This window comes from Rasamsonia emersonii (assembly GCF_000968595.1).
Source record: "Rasamsonia emersonii CBS 393.64 chromosome Unknown ctg1118621760058, whole genome shotgun sequence".
Lineage (NCBI taxonomy): Eukaryota > Fungi > Ascomycota > Eurotiomycetes > Eurotiales > Trichocomaceae > Rasamsonia > Rasamsonia emersonii.
The window spans coordinates 34,718-58,955 of NW_013563229.1; the positions used below are offsets into that span (position 1 = coordinate 34,718).

The 24,238-nt window shown below is 51.6% G+C and overlaps 6 protein-coding genes across 6 annotated transcripts; 4 read left to right on the forward strand and 2 right to left on the reverse strand.

The window, feature by feature from the left end:
- Positions 1-506: 506 nt before the first annotated feature.
- Positions 507-4,898, forward strand: T310_3239 (uncharacterized protein; the record flags this gene model as incomplete). The annotated part of the gene is made up of 6 exons (XM_013473893.1): positions 507-996; positions 1,053-1,345; positions 1,402-1,476; positions 1,535-1,627; positions 2,089-2,093; positions 2,765-4,898. The coding sequence occupies 6 exons, from the start codon at positions 507-509 to the stop codon at positions 4,896-4,898; spliced, it is 3,090 nt and encodes a 1,029-aa protein (XP_013329347.1).
- Positions 4,899-5,360: 462 nt separating this feature from the next.
- T310_3240 (uncharacterized protein) lies at positions 5,361-8,235 on the reverse strand (the record flags this gene model as incomplete). The annotated part of the gene is made up of 2 exons (XM_013473894.1): positions 5,361-8,015; positions 8,071-8,235. 2 exons carry the CDS (start codon positions 8,233-8,235, stop codon positions 5,361-5,363), a joined length of 2,820 nt encoding a protein of 939 aa, XP_013329348.1.
- Positions 8,236-8,711: 476 nt separating this feature from the next.
- Positions 8,712-12,606, forward strand: T310_3241 (uncharacterized protein; the record flags this gene model as incomplete). Its single annotated transcript, XM_013473895.1, has 3 exons — positions 8,712-8,757; positions 8,806-11,861; positions 11,911-12,606. The coding sequence occupies 3 exons, from the start codon at positions 8,712-8,714 to the stop codon at positions 12,604-12,606; spliced, it is 3,798 nt and encodes a 1,265-aa protein (XP_013329349.1).
- A 608-nt stretch (positions 12,607-13,214) lies between these two features.
- T310_3242 (Sorting nexin Mvp1) lies at positions 13,215-15,639 on the forward strand (the record flags this gene model as incomplete). Its single annotated transcript, XM_013473896.1, has 5 exons — positions 13,215-13,710; positions 13,759-14,484; positions 14,572-14,693; positions 14,752-15,345; positions 15,430-15,639. 5 exons carry the CDS (start codon positions 13,215-13,217, stop codon positions 15,637-15,639), a joined length of 2,148 nt encoding a protein of 715 aa, XP_013329350.1.
- A 3,025-nt stretch (positions 15,640-18,664) lies between these two features.
- On the forward strand, positions 18,665-21,910 carry T310_3243 (Na+/H+ antiporter Nha1; the record flags this gene model as incomplete). The annotated part of the gene is made up of 1 exon (XM_013473897.1): positions 18,665-21,910. The coding sequence occupies one exon, from the start codon at positions 18,665-18,667 to the stop codon at positions 21,908-21,910; it is 3,246 nt and encodes a 1,081-aa protein (XP_013329351.1).
- A 1,259-nt stretch (positions 21,911-23,169) lies between these two features.
- On the reverse strand, positions 23,170-24,186 carry T310_3244 (MAPKKK cascade protein kinase regulator Ste50; the record flags this gene model as incomplete). Its single annotated transcript, XM_013473898.1, has 1 exon — positions 23,170-24,186. A coding segment is annotated over one exon (1,017 nt), but the record flags the coding sequence as incomplete, so codon positions are not given.
- Between the last annotated feature and the right edge of the window lie 52 nt (positions 24,187-24,238).

The window sequence follows — 24,238 nt, forward strand, 5'->3', positions numbered from 1 at the left end:
TTGTCTCCGCGCCGGTCGGTGATGCCCGCTGAACCGCCTCAGCCTGAGGGCTGATGGCCCGATGGCTGGCTGTGCGCGAGTCTCAACTCCAACTCAGCCATCAGTCACTCTTTCATACCCAGCAGACTGCCGTATCGCGCCCTCCTTTCTGTCGTTTGCTTCTCCGTCGCCGTCTTTGAACCCTCCACTCCCTTTCTGGCCCCTTCGCAGCGCCAGGAGCTCCCGACGCTTGGCTCCGCTCCCAGCTTGCCCGAAGCCCCTCCCCTCCCCTCTGTTCGGATCTGCTCCCCGCAAGTCCATCCCTACCTGTGATCGACTATTAGCTCGAAAACCCAATTGTTTTATGCCTTCCTCCAAGATTCATTTCTGACGCTGGGCGTGAACATCGGTGCGCTCCCCAGCCATTCCAGCCCTCCCGTCTGCTCCGCGTCGCATGCTGATACGGTACCCGCATCTTAGTATAAAGATCCTCCGAGAGTGATAGGTACAGAACCTGCGACTCCAAGATGGACGCGGCCCAGCTTCCGGAGACAGGTCCTCCGCCCCAGATAGAGCACGATCAAGAGCGAGCTTATCCTCGATCTGTCACTCCCAATGACGATGTGGCAGTCACTACTGACGAGTCTCCGGCTTACAATAATGGCCACAATCCTGGCGAACAGGGTCATCACCGTTCTCATTCTGATTACTCCTCAACCCAGAATTACTTTGCCCCCGAAGATGACCAGTCGTCTCGATTCAACTCTCCAACAATGACGTATCAGCCACAACCGTCTCAGCCTGCCTCTCGCCCCAGTTCTGGGCTATCTAGCGGGGGAGATCGATATTCATATTCCCAGTCACACCAGGAACAAAGCCAAAAACAACCGGTCCAACCGACAAAGAACAGCGTTGTCATCAAGGTTGGAATGGTTGGGGATGCTCAGATTGGTAAGACGAGCTTGATGGTCAAGTACGTGGAGGGCAGCTGGGATGAAGACTACATCCAGACATTGGGTGAGTTTCCCCGTGCCTCCAATCACGCCTAAGGGTCGTTTCTTACTGTGCGCCAGGCGTCAATTTCATGGAAAAGACCATCTCCATCCGCAATACGGAAATCACATTCTCGATCTGGGACTTGGGTGGGCAGCGAGAATTCGTGAACATGCTTCCCCTCGTTTGCAATGACGCTGTGGCTATCCTTTTCATGTTCGATCTGACCCGGAAGAGTACGCTGAATTCGATTAAGGAATGGTACCGCCAAGGTCGCGGGTTCAACAAGACAGCCATTCCGCTCCTTGTCGGCACCAAATATGATCAATTCGTCAACTTCCCCCGGGAGGACCAAGAAGAAATCTCGATCCAGGTACGTGGTGTTTCTTATCTAGTGTGCGAGTCTATCTATGCTAAATAATGAAAAAGGCCAAACGATTCGCAAAGGCCATGAAGGCGAGCTTGATCTTCAGCAGTACGAGCCACAGCATCAATGTCCAGAAGGTGAGATCTCTTGTCCTGTAGCCATCTGTGGTGCATTTGTTGACCAACTATATGGCAGATCTTCAAGATCGTCCTGAGTAAGGCTTTTGATCTGAAGTGCACCATCCCGGAGATCGAGAATATCGGAGAGCCATTGTTACTATACAAAAACGTATGACGGCAGCATGATACGGGACATGTATGATTGAGGTGATGGGTTGATGATGATGTACGCTGGATGGATTCACGCTTTTTATGATCACCACTTTCTCGAACCCTTTCTTCTTTTTTTTCCCCTTTTTCTCTTCGACACGAATTGGAGGAGTTCTGCGGGCGACATACCAAACCAAACCATCTTGAGTTGGCCCGGTCCCCCGGCCTTGGGCTGTGTGTGAGGTTCTGATCTTTACTTCCTGTAATTTTTCTGCTCTGGAGCTTCCCCTGGAAGCGAGACTTGGAGAGGCGTCAGACTTGGTTCATTTCGTCGAAGGGTGCGACTGGGCCGGGGAATCAGCCACCTCTTCTTGATCGCTATCTGTTTGCTCTCTTGTGCCGTTCTTTCTTCATTTCCCATTTGGCGAAGCGGGCTTGCAAATTCACAGCTGCGATGTACTTTCTGTACGTAATACCTAGGTAAGGTCTGTCAAATTACCGTTTAGGCGTCGAGGATCTCGGGATGTCGGCTATGAAGGATATGAAATTGATTTGGAAGTGAACGTTCGCCTCCAATAAGTCCTGAAAGTATGGGTAATCTATCGATAAGCTGTAATGTTGAGGCTCTACCTGCTACCGAATTATTTATTAATAGTAATAGCTCGCGGAGCCCCTCAGACTCCAGAGTCTGGAGGGGCGCCGTAACCCGTTTAGTTTGGCGCCGTCTCTGTCACTATTATTATCGCCCGAGCATCGCCAGGGATGGACACTGCTTGTGTCTGGGATGGGGCTGATGGGGATGAATTGTGACTCTCGCTATCATTCGTTCTTATCAGACGGAACGAACGTCTCTTGCAGCAGAGGTGGTGCTACTACTGCTGCAGGCGGGCAGCGCCAGAGGAACCTTGGGACTACTAACACGGCCCGTTCGCGTTCACAGCCTCAAACCAACACTCATCCATGCGGCTCAGCTTATCGTTGGAGTCGAGTGTCACAGGCCAAATAAGATATACCCAAGGGTACTTTGACACTATTTCCTCCCTCGACAAATTTATCATCGCATCCGTTCCCATGCTTACTTGCTAACCCTGGCGTCGAGTCCAGCGTCTCCCTTATGATTGGGATCACCGCCGTCTACTCTCGTTACCCCGTCCAGTCTCTACGTGTCGATGGCTGAAGAACCGCGACCCCAGTCGATTCAGGAGCGAATCGCAGCCCTGAAACAGTCGCAAGTTGGACGCATTCCAAATGGCGCATCCTCTGTGCCTGTGGCACCAAGTCTACCTCCTCGACCTGCGGCCTCGACGGCCAAGTCCATCAATAATCCTCCGCATGAGGTGAACGGCTCTGTTGTTAACAGCAAGTCGGTTGGGAACAGACAGAATGGCGGCCTCTCACCACCAACCATTACCAAGACCAGCCCGGACGCAACAGAGGCCAATAGATCCAAACCTCCACCACTTCCTGCGCGCAGGACGCCCAGCCAACCACGTCCACCTTTACCTCCGCGATCACCCTCTGTAGGGCTGCAAAGAAGACCGTCTTCAGAGTCCACGACGTCTAGTACTTCATTTTCGACATCGTCTACTTCAGGGACAGCAAAAACGGCTGATACGCGGGCAACATCTGTCGAGACCGGGACACATCCACTCCGCGCACCAGCATGGGGAGAGACGGAATTGCCTCCCCTCCCTCCTCGCAACTCCGGCGAAACGAAGGAGCCATCGAGTACGGAGACGTTACGGAAGTCAGCTTTACCGCCAATGCCTCTCATAAAGCCACCGTTGCCTTCGCGGAATCCGTCGAACGAATCGAGGGAGATCAATCGTCCACCACCCCCTCTGCCACGGCGGCAGCCGTCAACTGATCAGGTAAAGCAATTGCCAATCAGGTCGGGAGATCAGTCCACGAAGGGAGCCGGCGGCGGACAAGCAGTGAGGAAGCTTCCTCCTGTACCTTCTGCAGATGATATCAACAAGATTCGACAGTCATCCTTTGCGGGATTAAGCAAGCCTGTCGAAAAGAATGAGTCTCCAGCAACACTTTCTAATGGCCATAATCAAAATCACATCGCCTCTGATGCTCCTCCTCCCGTTCCACTGGCGACACGTCCAGATCTGAGCGCCTTGCAGGCGACGAAGCCTAAATTCAAACCAAACAAACCTCCTTCTTTGTTACATTCAAGCACGGAGTGTCTGAAATGTCGTGATTTTTCAGGACCAGATACCCATGCGGCTCGGTTTCCCCGCCAGTCTCTTCCTTCGAATGACCTGGCATGGCTGGCAAATCAACTTACAGCGCCATTTCCCTCGCCAACAGACAAGGCGAGGGCTATATTCACGTGGCTTCATTATAACATCAAATACGATGTGGACTCTTTCTTCAACCACTGTGTGCAGCCTTCGACGCCGGAAAGGACTCTTGCCACGGGTCTGGCCGTCTGCGAAGGATATGCTGGCCTCTTCAAGACTCTGGCAACTCATGCTGGCTTGGAGGCTCTTGTGATATCAGGCCATGGCAAAGGATATGGTCACGTGCAGCTAGCACCAGGCTCTCCTATTCCTCCGTTCGAGTCAAACCACGCGTGGAATGTCGTGAAAATCGACGGGGGGCAGTGGAAATTAATCGACGCGTGCTGGGGAGCAGGAGCAGTCCAAGGTAAAGGCAAGCCGTACATCCACAGGTTCGACCCGACCAATTTTACCAAATCCAATGACGAGTTTGGTTTGACACATTTCCCGGCGAATAAAAACCACTTTTACCGTGACGATGGTCGTCCCGAGATCAGTTGGGAGGAGTACATCCTCAGCGACCCGGACAAGCCGTTTGGCATCGAGCAGCCCGTCGTCTTTGGGCCCGCCAAGGAGGAAAACGGGATCAGTGATCGCTCGTTCCTCCCTGCTACGAGGCGGATCTCCGTTCACCAACCGGGGCCCATTCGTTTCCAGTTCAGTCTGATCTGCGAGCACTGGACGCTCACCCGACACAGCAAGAAGAGCGCGCCATACCTCTTCTTGCTGATGATCCACGGCATCGACGGCCGGCAAGACGACCGTATCCCGTTCAACCACGTCCCCGGCTCCGGACCCAACGGCGGCGGTGATTTCTGGTATGTGGACATCGCCGACCCTAGGACGCTGGGTGCGCCCGGCCAGAAGTTGGCCATTGCCGCTGTCACCAGCTTCGGCTCCCGTCAAGACGCTCGGGGCCTATCATTGCAGGAATACCGGGAGAACGTAGGCAGGGTTGGCATGGCATGGTCCTACATGGCGGAGTGGGAGCTTGTGTGAAATGGGAAAAAAAATAGCAAAGAATATACGAAAACATCCGTACATATAGGGTAGTACTAATAAGGTAGTTTTTTTCATTGTTTTCTTCTCATTGTTTTTGTTTTTCTTTTGGTTTTTGATACCCGATTTCTAATGAATGAAGTTCTGGTTCCAAACTGAGGACGAAGTCCGAAGAGACGCATTCATCCTGATTTTTTTTTGTCAGCAATGACTATATCATGTTGAATCAATGTTCACACGAGTTTTCGTCGCCTATATATAATTTATATACACATTTCAACAATGAAGTGGATTCGGTGAATTATACTTGGATTGTAATCTCATTTTTTTTTAATATATATTTTAAAATACACCCAGAGCACGAGGGGCAAAAAGAAGATTCATACATACAGACATTCATACATACAGAAAAAAGTTACATTGAAATCTTACATAGGAGGTATTTATTCATTCTATTTACATTTACACAATCAATCTTTCAAATGAGTACTTGCCCACCGCTTTCCGTCGGAGGTAGCCGATCTCACGGCTGGTTCTTTGCTTGACTTCTCCTGTCGTGGGCTTCACTTTCGTGCGGCTCACCACCTCACCGGCTCCGCTGCCGCCGCTGCCGCCGAAGGAGCCCGCCTTGAGGGAAAGGGGTAGCATCTTGCCGCTTACTTCGCCGTATCCGTCTTCGGGGATGGCGAATGTCAGGAGGTCCGCCCCGTTGAGCTTCTCGCGCTTGACGCGAGGCAAGCCGTCGTCGTGATGATCCACGGCTGTCGACGTCTCGGCTGCATTGGCAGCGGGAACGACCGTGCCGGCGTACCGGATGAACTCGCGCAGGATGCCCTTGATATACGTCGCCTCCTCGACGCCAGCCAGGGCGGCCGATATCTCGGATTTCATGTGCGCGATCACGTCCGCTTCGTTCGCGGCTGACCCGGCAAATCCCACGGCGGAGATCCAGCCGGACGGACCGATGGCGTCCACACTGGCGTTCAGCAAATCGGTGATTGCGTTCAGCGACAAGGGGGGCGCAGCCTTGATAGAATCGATTGGGATGGGCGGTTCTTCGGTGAACCGCGACGTGTAGCCGCCGGTGGCAAGCGACACGCGGAGGTGATGGATGACGGAGAGCGTGTCTGTGTTGGACAGTGTCGACCGGAAAGATGCAACCACCTTCGAAAGGGGATGCTTATGGAGTTGTGTGAGAGTCAGATTCAGCCCGATGAAGGCATCCTCCAAGGATGCTTCCGCAGAGGCGGAAGACTTGGCTGGAGGGCCTGAGATCTTCTCGCCCGAATCTTGATCAATTTCCATATCCCCGTGCGAAGTATTTGTAATGGTCATGGCTGCTGGCTCATCGAGGGCAGCAGAACGCGCCCGGGCCAGGTCGAGGAAGATCTTCAACGCATGTGTCAATTCCTCCGAATCGAGCACCGTGGGCCCTTTGAGAAGAAGGGTGAGATGCTTCAAAGACGGGTCAAAACGAGCAAGAGCCCGTACAAGTGCGCCACTGCGGAGAGGCGGCAGTATACGGGGTTTTGCGGCCCGACGAAGAGCAATATCGATATTATTCGTGGACAGAGAGCCGGATTTTATCAACCATTCGCAAGTATCTTTGGGCCAGAAGAGGATTGCTAGGTTCGTCGATGAGCCTGCTGGATCACTGCTCTCCTCGTGCTGCATGGCGAAAATTTTGGACAGCACAAACAGTACTCTCTCAGGATTCACGAATTCTCCAGGTGAAGGCAGAGCGTTGCCCTTATCAGATGAGCCGAAGTACGACTTGACCGCGTTATCGAATGCAACTGCATCTGCGGACTTTGAGGCCGATTCCAAGTCCTTTTTGAAACGGTTCCATCGATCCACATCTTCTTGAGTGACAAGACCTAGAGAGGCCATATGCTCATCCCGATACTTGTCCGCTGAAACATCCCATGACGCGGCAGAAGAGCCAATTCCACGTCCAATCGCATCGATGAGGAGGCCATCCCTCTGGCGTTTGAGAGAAGGTCCGTGCATCGTGTGTAGGGAGCTCAAGTCAAAGGCAAGAAGCACATTGCCTTTTGTAGCCAATGCAATCCCTAGCTTTGCAAAGTACCCGACAAAGATCGTCGGGGCTTTGCGATCGGCGTCCTTTGAAGAGCTGTTGCATAATATGTCTCGAACTGCAATGCTGCGCTGAATGGAGCAGTATTGCGTGTCGTACAAAGCGACCACTGATTTCCCAGCACCGATCACGGAGTGAGGAGAGATGCGCATGATAGAGGAGAATTGCTCATCATCCAACAGGAACTGTGATGTCACACTGGGCGAGTACTGGGAAAGATCGAAGTTGATGAACCCCCGTTTAAATGACAAGCTTAGCCCTGCGGATCCCGAATGGAAATTCCATTGTAGACCCTCCAGATCAACCTCTTCTTGACCAGCCAGGTGAGGCAGGTGGACAGTGTGAAGATGCCGTAACTTTTGCGCTTCATCCAGACCAAAACCGTCCGAGCGAAGCTGAGCGGGAACAGCGAAAATTTGAATCTTGACGTCTGACAAAGATATCCGCTGGGAGGCGGCTGGATGCAAAACCAACAGCAGCACAGAAGGTTTCCCGACGGTGGGACTGGTGACGTCGCTCATCGCCAGTGCAGCAAGATCGGGCCTCCTCTTGAAAAGAGATTTCTGGACATCATCAAACTCCAGAAGAAAGCCCGCAGAGACTTCGTAGCTAGCCGAAGAAAGGCTGGCAATTTCGCTGTGGTGGATACTCCATCTTTGAGTTTTCAGGTCTGGTGCAAGTCTCCGCACGCGGCCATCTTTGTGCACACTCAAAAGATCAAAAGGTTCATCAACCTTTTCGTCGACTGAACCTCTTGGGACGATCCCGACGAAAACGGTCGGGCTGTTCGAGTCTTTCAGCGAGAACGAAGAAGAGGTGATGACGGGCGCGGTAGTCGCAGAAGCTGAAGTCTCCTCGAAGAACCCTTTTATCTGCTGCTCCGGCCGCTCAACTGCGCAGTATGTCTGTCGCTTGACTGCTGAAGTCGACGGGACCTTGCGACGCACCGAGCATGGGCGACAGGAAAATGATGATTGCGGTGGAACAGCATAAGAGGTGACGAGCTTTGGAGATTGGACCTAAAACCAATCATTCAGCAAAAATGCCCCAATACATAGCAAACAGAATCCGTACATTGTATATATTCACCGCTTCTCCATCAATTGCGACCGCAACCTCATATCGCTTTCTTTTCTTGGATTCGGCTAGGCTGAAGACGTCCCCGATCTGTGTCTTTCCTGTCAAACTCTGCAGTGGACGGGGTAATTGGGCCAGCACAGAGGGCGGTTGTAGATCCATGGCTGCGCAGACCAAATTGAGATCAACTGAAGGAAAAGGTGCCTTTTGTTCTGTAAAACACCGGCACCGTGCTGGGCCCCGCGGCTTTTTACTTCCTTCTTGGAGAAATCTTTCATGAACAACGGCTCCAAAAAAATCTTCGGCATTGTATTGGGCCGATCTCCGGTCCCAGGCGATATCCCAAAATACGCTAACCATATCTGGTATAGTGTGGCTAATGACGTTCCAGGTGAGGAAAGTCGCGCTTGAACGCGCCTACGCCTGCTTCGCGTTCTCCATTACGTGATTCTAGGTACTCTTGTTACTTTGCGCTCTCGTTATTGAACACCCTATATATTCAATCCTCCTCGGGCCCTGTGCAGCTAATTGTTTATCCATGGTGACTCCCTCACCAAGCAAACACCTGTTATGTCTGTTTCATCAGTCTGGACGGCTCGGGGAACTGGTCTATGGCTTCTGTCGCTGTGAATAGGGTCATGGGCCAAGGGGAACAACAGAAACTCCATCCCTTTTTCAGACAATGTCAGATTTCCCTAGGACTCTTATTTCAAGCCGGCTAATTTATGATAGATCCCCGCCGTACGAATAGAAACCCATCCCAAGCTTCCAGTTCGCATCCGCCTAGTTCAGATCAGGATCAAACTACGGAAAATAATAATGTTTTAGGGAAATGCACAGAGCCTCCTCATGTTCAGGCAGGCCCTCAGGGCCTATCTGCTGTTCAAGCGCATTTCAATTGCCAACATGCGCATGTCGAGAGTCCAGAAATCCCGCAGGATGCTTCGCTGGAAGAGGATCCCAACTCCAATCGAAGGAAGAGGCTGAGGACTTCGGCACCATGGGAATCAGATGACGGCGGTGACGACCGTGCCAGGCTTGTCCATGACGCTCATGGTTGCGACGTTTCCCAGGACCTAGACGTGCAGACCTCCCGTCGCGATCGAGAAGTTCAATCTCCATGTAGGGATATCTCGAGCGGCATAGATTATACCTTAGCTGGTGGCGGTGAAGGACATGTTTCGCAGAATGTCTCGGGTGAAAGCACAGGCGGAACTGTGAATGTGTCAAAGGCGATACCAGAGCCTGCGGCTGCCGCCTTTCCCAGCCCAGAGTCACAAGGCTCAGCACAAAACTCTTCGGCACTCGACGCATTGGAATCCGCAGAAGCTGCGGGCTCCAATCCACCGGGTACAGAGAAAAAGTCTCCTCCAAGGAAAGTCCTGAAACTCAATCCCAATGGCAAGCTGTTGAGTTCGCCCCCTTCAAGCAGGTTCGAAGACAAAACCAAGAATAAATCCAAAAATAAACGCAAAACTGCCGACAAGAAAACTAAGGACTCTAGAGTTGTTGTCATCAAATATGGTGATGGGGCAGACTCGAAAGAGAGCATTGGGAAAATGGTCGATGACATCATCCATGGAAGACAAAGGCATGTCTCTCGCCGTCAAGATGTCTCTAACACCAGTTCGGGACCACCAAAACCTACCCATCCATTCTTTTTGAAGAATACTGGCCGAAAACCGGAGAAGTCTGCTCCAATTACCAATACAAGCTCAATTCCAGAAATGGCGAGTTCTAATAAAGCTAAAGAGGCAAATGAGAAGTCGACATCATCTGGCAATATACGAGAGACTGTCTCGCAGACAACAAGAAGTACTGTTCCATTTCCAAGGTCTCATTTGCCAAGGTATCCTGATCCAATTGCGCCTCTTTGGCCACCCCGGGATATGGTCCACGTGAGAGGTGCTGAATTTAGGCCATTTCGTGATGCTCCGGGGCCTGTCCTCCCTGGTCCAAGGAAAGACAAAGGCTCCGCAATGGGAGTCAGCGACTCGGAGAATGTCCTCTTGGCTGAGCTGCGGCGATCTCTCAATACCGTCTCTGACTCTCAGAATCCACTCCCGCCTACAGATGCAGAGGTTTTGCGGATACCTAAGAGGCATCTCGCTAGTGGCTCCGTGTTACAGAAAGGGATAAACAACCAGCTATCATATCATACCGTAGTCGAACCGGGATCCACACACAAAACGGCGCGTTCAGGTATCTCTACGAAACAAAGAAGACGTCACCCGGCTGTTACTAAACTTCATTCCTCAATACCTTCAACTATGAGCGCCTTCGATACCGGCAATTTTGAATCCGTCCCGTGGACCCAGAAATATGCCCCCACTTGTGCAGAAGAAGTTCTTCAAGTGGGACCCGAAGCTGCTATGCTACGAGACTGGTTGAAGAATCTGATGGTCTCTGCTGTCGATACTGGCAGGCCAGGTAAGGATAAACCGAACAAAAAGCGACCGGAAAACAGCAAAAAAGCGAAACGACGCAAGGCATCCGACAAGTTGGACGGCTTTATCGTCTCAAGTGGCGATGAGGCGTCCGAGATGGATGAGCTCCCTGAATCTGATGAAGATGAACTTGCCGGCGATGTGACAGTCCCATTCATGAGGACCGTTGTCCGAGCTGGAGATTTGGGGGCTAGGTCAAAAGGCGGAAACGACAAAGGTCGCATGGTGAATGCAGTGTTGATTAGCGGACCGTCTGGCTGTGGTAAAACAGCTTCTGTGTATGCCGTGGCAAAAGAACTTGATTTTGAAGTATTTGAAATTAACTCCGGAACTCGTCGGAGTGCAAGAGATATCCTTGAGCGTGTTGGAGACATGACTCAGAATCACCTCGTCAATAATCTCGACAGCAGCAAGGAGGGGATTGAAGATGACTCCAGTCAAGATATCCAGCCTCAGGAGCTTGGTCCCATTGATGCGAAACAGACCACAATGAATAGCTTTTTCAAGGCGACTCCGAGGGATACTTCCAACAGACAAACGCAGAAGAAAGATAAGCAGAAAAAGGACCAGAAACCGGACAAAACTGTTTCCTCGACGGTTTCTCGTCCCCAAAAACAGTCACTGATATTGTTGGAAGAAGCGGACATTCTGTTTGAAGAAGACAAACAGTTCTGGACCGGAGTCATGACTTTAATCAGCCAGTCCAAGCGCCCTATCATTATAACATGCAACAATGAGAACCTCATACCACTTCAGGATCTCTCTCTACATGCCATCCTACGATATCGACCTCCTCCTCATGATCTTGCTGTAGATTACTTGCTCCTCCTTGCCGCGAATGAAGGCCACATGCTGAAACGAGAGGCTGTCAGTGACCTCTATTCTGCCTCAAATCAGGATCTCCGGAGATCAATAATGGAGCTCAGCTTCTGGTGTCAGATGGCTGTGGGCAGCGAAAAATCGGGGCTTGATTGGATTATTGATAGATGGCCTCCAGGTTCGGACCTAGACGTGCATGGTGATCGGCTGAGGGTGATAAGTCTGAATACGTATGAACCCTTTATGGGATGGTTCAACCGTGACATGCTTATGAGCAAGAATGTCCTTGCCCGAGAAACGGAGCTACTGCTTGAAGGGTTGAATTGGTGGCAGCTTGACTTTCAAGACATGCCACACGTTGAAGGATCAAAGTTTCTGGTGTCAGACAACAATCACGTACCTCCTGGTGGACAGGACGCAATGTCAGCCCCTTTCGATTTGGTGCAGAAAGCAGCAGAGCTCGCGGATAGTCAAAGTGTTCTCGATGTTTTCTCTCGCCGCTGGTCACTGAAACAGGAAGAGGTAAGTTGGAAATGTGTATGTTCCGCCTGGTTCATGCTAACTGCGATAGGATGAACTCGACACGTCCGTGCCTGATTTGCCGGAAAAACAAAGATCAAACTATGTGGAAGGCTACCCCTTGATACATGCAGACTGCAAGCCAGACTACACCGGGCTGTCCGCTAGTATCGGGTCAACTGTTGGCGTGTTGATCAGCCATCTCATCTGCGGTGATCATCAAGACAGCGAACGCCTCGCAGTGGAACGCGTGCTGGAAAAGGCTGCCAATTCAAAGATTACCCGTTTCTCTGGGCGAGACTTCATCACAGCATTTGAACCTATTATGCGTGCGGATTATGTATTTCCTCCGCCCACTGGTCGCACCGCACCTTCTTTCGAGAATGGGACCGCGGTGATAGCTGAAGATCTTGCACCATATATTCGAGCGATCATGGCATTCGACCTTCGCCTGGAGCAGTATCGACTTGAACTGAGTGGTTTAATGTCGCAAGGCTCGAGCGGGAAGAGGAAAGCCCGAACAACAAGAGCAAGTCGGGCTGCTCTCGAAGGCGGTGATAAGGCGACTACGCGGAGAGAAAGATGGTTCCCCCGTGACGCAAACCCGTCTCGTATCCTCGCAACCGGGTCCAAGGAGTGGCAGAATGTGCTTGTCCAATATGGACATTTCAATGTCCCATCCATAAGACAAGAACGGAGAGGATCAAGCCATAGTGTGTCTGACAGCTCTGGCGATGGAGGATTTTAAGCTTTATATCGGGAGTGTTGCATGTTTGGGCTGCGAATTTAGCAGATGGCATCTAGAGGGCAATGTTTCTGTTATGTTTACTATGAGCTAGCTAAATTGTGGTGCATGTTTCACTAGAGCAAAATAAAAGTACTAAAAATCAACCATTGATTGTCGATAATGTACAAAAGATTAAAAAGAATAAACCCATAAAAAGGCATCAAAAACTGACCTTACACCTTAAGCTTCAAGCTGCAATAGGCCCTGGAGAGGTAGTACGCTGCTGCGCGTGTTATGGATCTTCCAAGGTTGGTTGCTATCTCGTCTTAGCGCCCCATGCACCGGCGCTACTGATAGTGTCCCACTCCATCCTCTGCGCACCACCTAGTTATCTCTCTCATCCCTGAAGAACAACCATGACCTCTAGCATTTGTACATGAGACAGGTGTGTGCAGTTTTAAATATTACCTATTCGATTTCACTAGTCGTGTGACTGGCCAAGCTGTTTGAAGCTGACCTGGTTTGGTACAGGGTCGATTGCGCGTCTGGGCTGATAAGTCGCGAGCTTAACAGACGCCTCCACCCGGTGACGCAGTTGCTTGATTGCCAACCCTCGAACACCGCCCTCAATGTCTTTGTTTGGTACATCGCCCGAAGAGGCCACCGAGGCCACCTCGAACCGCTTGTCCAAATCATCCCTCTTCGCCGACGAACCTATTTCCGGCGCGAGATCGTCAGGCTCGGCCCTGTTTGCGGATGATGCCGCTGGCGGCGACTCTCCGTGGGACATGCCAACTCCCAAAAGGGCGGCGCGACACGAACTCGTGAAGACAGTCCTCCCTGCTACGGATGTGCCTGAGAGCTATATAGATGCATACGATTCGGTCTTGGCTTCGGGTGATAAAGCCGGCGCAGGTGTCGGCTTGACTGCTGTTAGGGAGATACTCTCTAGCAGCGGCCTGGATCCAAGAGATCAGGCGAAAATCCTGAACCTCGTTGTCCCTGGCGACCAGGAGGATGTGGATGGAATCGGGCGCAATGAGTTTAATGTGCTATTGGCGCTGGTGGGCTTGGCTCAGGAAGGCGAAGATGTGACATTTGATACCGTTGATGAGAGACGGAAAAGTACGTTGGTCCTTTTCTAATCCAGAGGCTTCTGCTAAGATTTCACAGAGCTTCCACAGCCTAGGATTCCTTACTTGGACCAGTTGAGGAACGAAGATAAACGCCCTAGCTCCTCTCAAGAAGCCTCGGCAAGCCCGCCGCCTAAGTCCCAGCCCGAAAATACTTCCACAGAGTCTCGAACCCTGCGACAGGATTCCTTTGGGGTTTCTGAGTCTGATCCATGGGGTAGTCCTGACTTGCACCGCGGGCATAACCATGCCTCCGCTGGTGCCAATGAACCGGCACTGAACGGCTACGGAAGCGTTCGATCCGCCACCAATGGCTGGGCTAATGTGGCCGCTGGATATAACAATCAGACAGAGTCCCAGAATGGAGCACGCTCCAATGGGCAGCCTGCTGGAGGGCCTCCCAGTAGCTCCGGGTCAGGGTGGGACGGGTACAATGGTGGCTCAGGTGCAAGTTTTGGCAATGTCGGGCAACCGGGATTGGGGGGATTTGGACAATCTGGAGATGGACAGGATGGCCCTTCTCAAAGGCGGTCTCTTGGCGGCGGCCGAGTGACGGGATCAGGAGTGGAGGAAGTCATTACGATCAACTTACTTCCGGAGAAGGAGGGTATGTTCATGTTCCAGCATCGCAACTACGAGGTGAAGTCTGCGCGTAGAGGTAGCTCCGTCATCCGAAGATATAGCGATTTCGTGTGGCTGCTGGATTGTCTTCACAAACGATACCCATTTCGCCAGCTTCCACTCCTTCCTCCCAAGAGAGTTGCAGGTACGTTGAAGGCTCAGTGAAGGATGGCCTAAAATTCTGCTCACCTCTTTTTTTTTACTCTTTAAGTCAATGGAACTCACCTTTCAGCCGATTCAAACTCCTTTCTCGAGAAACGTCGCCGAGGACTCGTCCGGTTTGCAAACGCCCTGGTCCGTCACCCGGTGCTCAGCCAAGAACAGCTTGTGGTTATGTTTCTTACTGTCCCAACCGTAAGTCCTGAAAAGTCGTGCGAAGTTTAGGTTGACAGGAGGCACTGACTGTTTGCAGGAGCTCTCGGTATGGCGCAAGCAGGCCACAATATCCGTCCAGGAAGAGTTCACAGGCAGAGTCCTCCCTCCGGACCTCGAAGACTCCTTACCTCCAAACCTCAACGAGCTATTTGATACTGTCCGCGCGGGTGTCAAGCGCTCCGCTGACATCTATATTAACCTCTGCACATTGCTCGAGCGACTGGCAAAGCGCAAGGAGGGGCTCGCGGCCGACAAATTGCGGTTTTCTTTGGCTTTGAAATCTCTGACAGAAGCCACCAGATATGCTTATGCTGTCGACACGAATGATATTCCTTTGCTTAACGAAGGCATCAACGCGACGGCAAGACATCTTGCTACCAGCCAGACCCTTCTCGAGGATGAGGCCAAGGCATGGACCGAGGGAGTGCTAGAGGATCTGAAGCGCCAGAGGGATTGTCTTGTCAGCATGCGCGAGTTATTCGACAGGAGAGATCGATATGCTAAAGACAACATCCCTCAATTGGAACGGCGCATTGAAAACAATGAGAAGAAGCTCCAGGATTTGAGAGCTCGACCTCAGGGGACGGTGAAGCCCGGAGAGATTGAGAAGCTTGAAGAAGCTATTTTCAAGGTACAGATCCCTCTACATCTACTTGAATAACCGGAATTAGTTCCCCGCCGAAGTCAATTTGCTGACGCAGCTACTGTGATACAGGACAAGGAGTCCATCGTGCAGCAGCATGCACGGGGAGTTTTCATCAAGGAGTGCATCCGGGACGAAATTACGTATTTCCAACAGAGCCAGTACCACATTAGCCGGCTGCATCAAGACTGGAGCCAGGAGCTGGTCAAGTATGCCGAGCTGCAAGCGGACAATTGGAGAAGGCTCAGTGATGAGGTAGAAGGGATGCCCACTGGGGACTAAAACCCGGTGATTGAAGCTGCTCGACATAGGTGTCGGTTGCGGAGAACCACATCTTCGCTGCTCTGCTATACTATCGGTTTCTGGTCTGCTGTGAAATGTTTTTGATTGATCTACGTCTGCTTATTATCGGAAAGATGCAAGTTGGATCCAGTCCTGTCACACGACCATCGCTTGACATGTTTTTTACGGCGCCTTTTCCGTTCCATACGGTTGACTTTTTTTTTCTTCTGGGATGTTACTGCTCTGTCAAGATCTGTCATTCGCTGTGCAAGGCAATGAAAGCCCATGACTTGATACCTCGTGCATGTTGTTGTTACCTAGACAATACCAGAATGAACCACAACCTTGGTATCTGGACCGAGTGCATCTCCAAGTATTAATTCTCTCTCTCTCTTTTCTTTTTTTAACTGGCCAGGTCGAGAAGACACCCCCGAGAAAAGTGGAAGACGCATATCCACGTGCACAAATCAAATCAACGGGTCAGATTGGAACACAATCGGTGAGACCTGACAGGGCGCTAGGCCGCTAGCAGCCTCACATTATTCCCGACTCGGAACTACCTTAGGTCCTAAAACTCCGGCAGCAGGGGACTGGGAGTTCCAGGAAAGAGAGTTCTAGGCCCGGTAGAAAGACGCCAGAAAGTTCCAATGGATCAGGTGATTGATTAGTTGGTTACCTAGGTAGTTAGTCAGTTAGTTAGTAGGTATTTTTTTTCCCCTACGGTCTCGAAGCGAATCGAATCTGGGGTAAAATTAGCTAGGTCTGGCGGGAGTTGGTTTCAATTGCCGCCGAGGTGATTTATGCTTAGCTGTGACCAGTGCGTCAGGGTGCAGCAGCCCGTGACCTAGAGGCTAGGTACTGTACTATACGGAGTACGGAGTACTTGTACCGTACTATTCCAGCAGAGTAATAATTGATCACGGCGCAAGGATTCCTCTCTATACCGTGTATGTACACTTCTGTACATATTAAGAAAAGAAAAGAAAGGAATAGAATAGAATAGAAGAAAAAAAAGTCAATGGTCAATGCTATCTATCAAATACAGTAACCATGTAAGTAAATGCGTGGCGGGAATTGCGGGATGCGGGGAAAATCCGTCCCTGACTTACGGAGTAAAAGACTCACGAACGACCTCGCATTGATCCCTTCAAGGCCCTACCTACCTACCCAGTTCGCTTAGTTTGACCGCTTAGTCTGGTTAACAATCAATCAGAATTGTTTTTTTCGAGATTTGTGGGGGTGTTTTTGCCGCTGTAGCCGCGATTAGCAATTTTTCTACTTTTCGGTAGAAAGTCGTTTTGGTGTGTCCGCCAGTTGATCCATGGCATTGTTTACGGAGTATAACAGAGCAGTTATGGGTTATGTGTGCAGTAGCTCCCTGGCAATTCTGTCCAGCAGTGGTGGTGGCCACCAATGCCCCGAGTCTCGTGACCTGTATATTATACAGCATGCTATCTCGCATGTCGCGTGCAGCCTACATACACGTCGGAGGCGGCGAATGCCCAGACGCAGGAAAGAAAGCATGGCTGCCATGCTATGCCAAGCGCATGCAGGCGTCATACAGTACATCCCACCGACAGTACGCGCTTGGCCGTGGCTGCACCGCGAACAATACGCATCCAACGTGCTGGGCAAGGATTGGGACAATATCATCCGCAGCCTGGCTCGGGACGTCTCTTCATTTTCCCCAGCATACTGATCGTTGAGCATGTCAGTGATGTCTGTGGCTTGCCTCACTAGACACAATGCGGCTAGCTCCTTCCGGTCGGCGTCGGCCACTCGGCGGTCCGCACGCAACACGGTAAAGTTGCTTCGGCCTTCAGCCTTGTGTCCAAGACCCAAGAAACTTTATGAAACGCCCCATCTGTGGGGACAAACAATTCGATTAAGACAACTCCATCTCCGCCCTTGCCTGGTGACTCGTCATGTCCAAGACCCCGGGTGTCCTGTAGGATTCCGGAGTGGGGAGTCTGGACTCGGCACGGAGGGCGGGCTACCTACGGAGTACGGTAATCGGAATACCGGTTTCGTGACGGCTGACCGCTCCATGCAGCATGCGGGCGTGATCTGCAGCCCGGAAGATGCCTGGAGACTACATGCGGAAGCAGCAGTTCGGAGCCTCCATTCGTTCATATTCTACTCCGGAGTAATGTTCAACACGCGCGGAGTAGGCACTTTTGCTCTTTCTTTGATTACGATTTCTTGGCTGGATCTTTTGCCACGCCACGCCTGCCCTCGCTGACTGGGCAATAATAAACTAACTCGGCCAGTCCCAGCAAGTCGATGATTGCGCGCCCGCCTCCGCCAAGACCGTCAAACCTTCCCATCTGCAGCCGTTCGTCATTGTCCCCGGCGGAGATTATTTCTTTTCCGATCGTACTGAGTCCACCAGCCCAACGCCGACCTGTCGACCATCTCCAACCGTTCCCACTCCTGGCAATCCTTTCCCCGCTGCCGTTTGATCCGCTTCCAGCTTCACTTGGCCCGGTCCAGAAATTCTTACGGGCGATCAGACGCGCTCAACCCAAATCCTACGTCGTTGGCCGCCTGCTCTCCGCCGGAAGCAAATCAGGGCAAATCGGTGGGCTTTATATATTCCCCGACCCCCCTTCGTCCCTGCCATTCTTATCATTTCCCTTCCAGAGCTTATCTGACCGTTATCCGCTCGGGCAGATTGGCCATTCGGGTCGTCGACTCGCCCGGCCAGCGCAGATCCTTCCTCCTCTCCCCTCTTCCACCACCCTCATCGTTGGGGATCCGTTCGTTTCCATCTATTTCAACTCTCGTCAACGAGGAAAGAATCCTCGAATACCAGCTCCGTACACGTCTGTGTTCCGTAGCGCTGGATAGACGATAGATATGCCGCAGTGCGTTTGGGGAGTTGGGAGGCAGAGCCGGAACCTGGTCCTTGGCACGATCAAGCCCGACAAGATAGTGTTCAAGTGAAGGATCAGCCAAATTCACAACAGAAAGAAGACAAGCAGGTAGTGGTTGAAGGTGCGACGCATCTGTCTGGCAAGCCGTCATGGCCTGGGACCAGCTCGCCATTGACAAGCCCCATGTGGCGTACATGATCCTGGGAGGCTTCACCTCCCTTTTCATGTTATGTTCTCTTTTCGTCAAGGAGAAGCTGTACATCGGCGAGGCCTCGGTTGCAACCCTCTGCGGTATTATCTTTGGTCCCTATGCCGCCAACCTCTTCAATCCAGACTCATGGGGTAACGTCGACAAGATCACGCTCGAATGTTCCCGTATTGTCTTGGTGGTGCAATGTTTCGCCGTCGGAGTCGAATTGCCCAAGGCGTATATGGAGAGACACTGGAAATCGGTGACCCTGCTCCTAGTCCCCGTCATGACCTGGGGTTGGTTGGTGACCAGCCTCTTCATCTGGTGGATGATCCCGCCGCTCAGTTGGCTCGAGAGTCTGGTATGCGCAGCATGTGTGACGGCCACCGATCCCGTCCTGGCCTCCTCGGTCGTCGGCAAGGGTAAATTTGCCAAACGAGTCCCCAAGCACTTGAGGGATCTTCTGTCCGCTGAATCGGGCTGCAACGATGGCATGGCCTTCCCCTTCATCTACCTATCCCTGTACATTCTGCGCTACCGCCCCGACTCCAACCAGGTCGCCTTTCACTGGTTCTGTAACACAATTCTCTATGAATGCATTTTTGGTGCTATCTACGGCTTTATTCTGGGCTACATCGCGCGTCACGCGATCAAGTTCGCCGAGAGGAAAAACTTGATTGATCGCGAAAGCTTCCTGGTGTTTTATTTCGTGCTGGCCCTCTTCTGCGCTGGGTCAGGCAGTCTCCTGGGGATGGATGATCTCCTGATCGGATTCTCCGCCGGCGTGGGCTTCAGCAATGACGGATGGTTTACCGCCAAAACCGAAGAGTCGCATGTGTCCAACGTGATTGATCTGCTCCTCAACTTGGCCTACTTTGTCTATTTCGGTTCGATCGTACCTTGGAGCTCATACCATGCTCCCGAGATCGGCCTCCACCCGTGGAGGTTGGTTGTCATTTCCATTCTCGTCATCTTTTTCCGTCGCATACCGATCATGATGATCTTGAAGCCAATCATACCGGATATCAAGACGTGGCGAGAGGCGCTCTTTGCTGGGCACTTTGGCCCTATTGGGGTCGGTGCAATATTCGCAGCGATCCTGGCCAGAGCGGAGTTGGAAAACTGGTCCACAGAGCCTGTGGCTAATTCGGAGCTTCCTCAGCCCGGTCAACCCAACTACTATATCGTGCAACTGATATGGCCCGTCGTGACCTTTATGGTCATCTCGTCCATCATTGTTCACGGCTCTTCCATTGCCGTCTTCACCCTTGGAAAACGCATCAACACGCTGACAATCACTCTGTCATATACCACCGCCAACGAGGAGGGACCGTCTTGGATGAACCGCCTGCCCCGTCTCCAGTCCTTGTCAAAGAGCTCCTTGTCACTCCGGAAAGCGGATTCATCGATGTCGGAAGGCGAACAGCCTGAGTTTCCTCCCGGTACATTGCCGCCTCTTGGCATCCCGGGCAACTTCCTTCGCCGTGTCAGAGAAGAAGATGAGCAATCTGGAAAGAGAACGCCGAGCTTGCGACCGAGACGACGACGTCGCAAGCGTGTTGAACGCGCCGGCGGTCCCATCAGCCAATCAGCCATTACCCCTCAGAGACGTCCGGAATCCATGCCCCCTCCTGAAAAAGGAGGCGAGGTCGAACCGAGCAGTTCGGAAGCAGAAAAGGAGCGCGAAGAAAGGGACAAAATCGACCGAGAGAGCTCGCCCCCAGGCGCAGAACGTGAGAAATTTGGAAGGGAGCCTGAGCTTGAAGTCTACCAAGAAGGTGACAAGGTCATCATTGAAGATGAGGAAGGAAATGTCCTGAAGACGGATGACGTCTGTCACGAGTCGCCAGAGGAGCAACGGCATCAGCTACTGGAGCAACATAAGAGGCTACAGAGAGACGAGTCGGGTGAGTTTGCGAAGTCGAAGAGTCAACCTCACGGGAAGACGGAAGGTGAAAAAGTACAAAAGGTTGTTGGAGAAAAGACGGGCTATCGGAAGATGAAACAGCGTCTTGGAGAATGGGCTGGCTTTGGAAAGGAGAAGCAACCACCACCACCACCACCACCACCACCACCACCAGAGGCAGGTCCATCGGAAACCCGACGGAAGAAACCCCCTCGTCAGTCGGCCCACGCGTACCAGTTTGGCAACACCATCATTGTCGAGGACGAAGATGGCGAGGTCATCAAGAAATATACCATCCCCACTGATGATGAGAAGGATACGGAAGTGACTCCAGCGTCAGCTGCAGAGTCCCAGGTACGGCGAGGCTGGTCACGGATGGGCACGTGGGTCGGAATGGGCGAGAAAGAAGGAGAATCGTCGAAGCATGGCCAGAAGAAGAAGAAGTCAGAGGACGAAGAGGACGACGGTCTGCGGTTCATCCTAAAGCACGATCCTGCTGTCGAAGAGAGAGGTGTTGGTTATCGGGGCAGGAGGATGAGCAAGCAGGACTTCATCAAGGAAATCAAAAAGCTGGACGCCAAGGCTCGCCACAACATTGTTGAGGAAACGGATGTGCCAGCCCAGGTCAAGAAAGTTGCTCATGAGGAAGCACGGTTGCAAGAAAAGGAGGAGCAGGAGCAAAGACGCGAGTCTGAGGATTTTGAGGGAGAAGATGATTCGGCGGACGAAAGTTCTGTTACGGATGAGTCCGATCGCGACGTTCCCACGCACGATGCCAAATATTCCAGGGGCTCGGCAGCGCAGGAACGTCGGCGGCGTCTTGGCGCAACGACCGCTGGCGACTCGGACGACGATGGCACGGAGCGGATTCCGCCTGCTCGTCGGTCGCGTCCTGCTGGTCGATCCGATGATTTGGATACCGGCGAGACGCCAGCGGAACGGAAGCGACGTCTGGCCGCGCTGGGACAGATTGAGGTTCCTAGCGACGAGGACGACGACGAAGAGGCAGAAAAGGCAGGGCTTCCTCGGCGTCCGAAACGTGCATTGGTGCGGGAGCCTGACAGCGAAGATGACGGCGAGCCGCGGGCTGTCAAGGGCACGATCCAGTTTGCAGACGGCACGCGACCTGCAAAACGCAAGGGTGGTGCGGGCCAAGTCGTGACCTCCGCGGCGGGGGCCAACGACAGCGGTAACAGTAACAATAACAATAACGGCAACGGAAGTGGATCCTCCAGGAACAACGGACATGGAACTCGTCAGAGGGTTTCATGGGGAGGAGAGAGAGGAAGAGATCTGTAAATTGGTCTGTATTCATATACAGCTTTACTTTCTCTTCGCTTTCCACATCCAGAGCAGAGATCAGAGATTTTGAAGGGAACATGGGAATGATGAACGATGATGAACGATGATGAACGATGAACGAACGAATGACGAGAGATTGTACTCATTGTATTTATTTATTTATTCACTTTGCTTGCTATTATCATGATTACCCCGTTGTTTGCTTTTTTTTTTCGGGGGACTTACCTAGCTAAGTCTCCGCTTTGTGCGCATGATGTTCGAGATACCTACCTCGTTGCGCTGATTCGACAGTACAGTACATACATCAGTGTGATTTTTGCTTTTTGTATGTATGTATGTATGTGTGTATATATGTACTGTTGCTACCATCAATGAATGAATCAATCGATCAGACAGATGTGTAAAAATAAAATAAATGAAATGAGCAGTAACTATTATATGTACTTACTTACCGTGACCTTTTCTTTTTTTTGATCTACAATAATAGCAATGTAAGATAATGAACCACATCAGATCAGACTTGACTGAACTCGACTGAACTGAATGAATTGAATTTTCAATTTAATTTCCTTGAAGTGGATCAAATCAAATCAATTCAATTCAATTTCCTACAGCACCATTCATGAATTCAGTCAGAATTTTTTAAAAGAAAAGTAGACTGAAGCAGTTCAATTCAATTCAATTCAATTCCCATAGACCATAAGAAAAAGGAAGAAAAAAAAAAGGAGCTCCTCTCCTGTTGATTCATTACCAGGGAAGAAGAAAGGAAAAGGAAAAGGAAAAGTTGGGGTTGTTGGGGGGGAAAAAATAGATAGACAGATGAAATGAAGAATGAAGAATGAATGGTGAATGGTGTCAATCGGAACGGAACAGGTACATACATGGATATCGAATCGAATAATCAAATAATCGAATCGAGACGAGACGAGATTTGACGCCACTTACAACCGAGGAGATGAGGAGATGGATAGGTTGATAAGAAAGAACATGGGGGAGTTAAAAAGAAAATAAAAAGAACCGCAATTTTTGATTGATGTCGCCTCTCTTTTGTTTTTATTTCCCCTGTGTGTTTGTGCGTGCACATCCCATGTTGCAAGAAAAAGTCAAAAAAAGAAGAGTCAAATCAATCATTCATGAAACCCCATATCAAACAAAGAAAAGAAAGCCATATGTATCATGACCCCGCGACGTTAAAAAAGACAAGAAAGTAAATAAGGAAAGTCGACTGGCCAGGCAGACAGCCCTCTGGACAACTGTCATAGCACTCCACCTGGTAGTTGTATCTGGCTCTGCGGGGGTTTGTTTTCGAATCCCGCACTGTTGGGAGCGGATCCACCCGTTCCGCCCGGGTATGCTGCTGGGTTGGAACCGTCGATGGGTTGCGCGTGCTTGCGAAGCATAAACATGGGTTTCTTCCCCTCCTTGTCAAGCTGCTTGAATAGAATCAATGGCTTTTCGTCCAACCCCAGGCAGCGTTCTTGGTCGCCATAGACGATGTACAGAGCATACTGTCGCCAGTCCGCATTGATGTTGTATTTCTTCAACGCAGCGGGAAGGACTTTATGACATGGGTCATCCATGGAGACCCGGAACGATTTGAAGATCTCAACACTAGGCGCATTCGACTGCTCACTGCCTCCTCTCGTCTCGGGTCGAGAAGTCCCACTTGGGGGATCTGTTCGAGCCGAGGTCGAATTCGATTGTGGGGGATCGTCGCCATGATCGTGATTGGAACGGCCAGTGGAATTGCTAGACTTCCCTTCTCGAGTGTATGAGCGTGATGCGAGTGTTTGCTGTGAGAAGTTCCCGGGGGATGTGGGCGACGGCATGCCGGGTGACAGCTGGCCTCCCCCATTCGCCGATGCAGTGAGATGAGAAGAGGCTGCCGCCGAGGGATCCAGATTGGCACCATCGTTGTAGGCTCGTCCGTCATGCGTGGATTGAGGGAGATGGGTCGGGGAATTATTGTTCTTCGGAGTCGTGCCTCCGTTGTATACTCGTCGCGAGTGGGACCTTGCCAGACCTCCGGTCTGATTCGTGGCAGGGGACGTGACAGCATCATGATCGCCCGTGGGTTGGTATGGAAGCGGTTGGGAGCGGTCCTTGGCCATCTTAAACACCGGCAGCAATTCTTCCCGCAATCGCCGATAATCCTCGGTGACTTTGCGCAGCTCCGCCTCGACAGCCATCAGTCGTTCATCTCGAGCGCGTATTGATTGCACAATGCGAGCAATGTCCTCATGGGTGGCAGTCTCGTGGAGGCTTTGATCCGCAGCTGCACATCCCTCACATTAGCATGATTCACGGCGGGCGGGGGAAGGCACA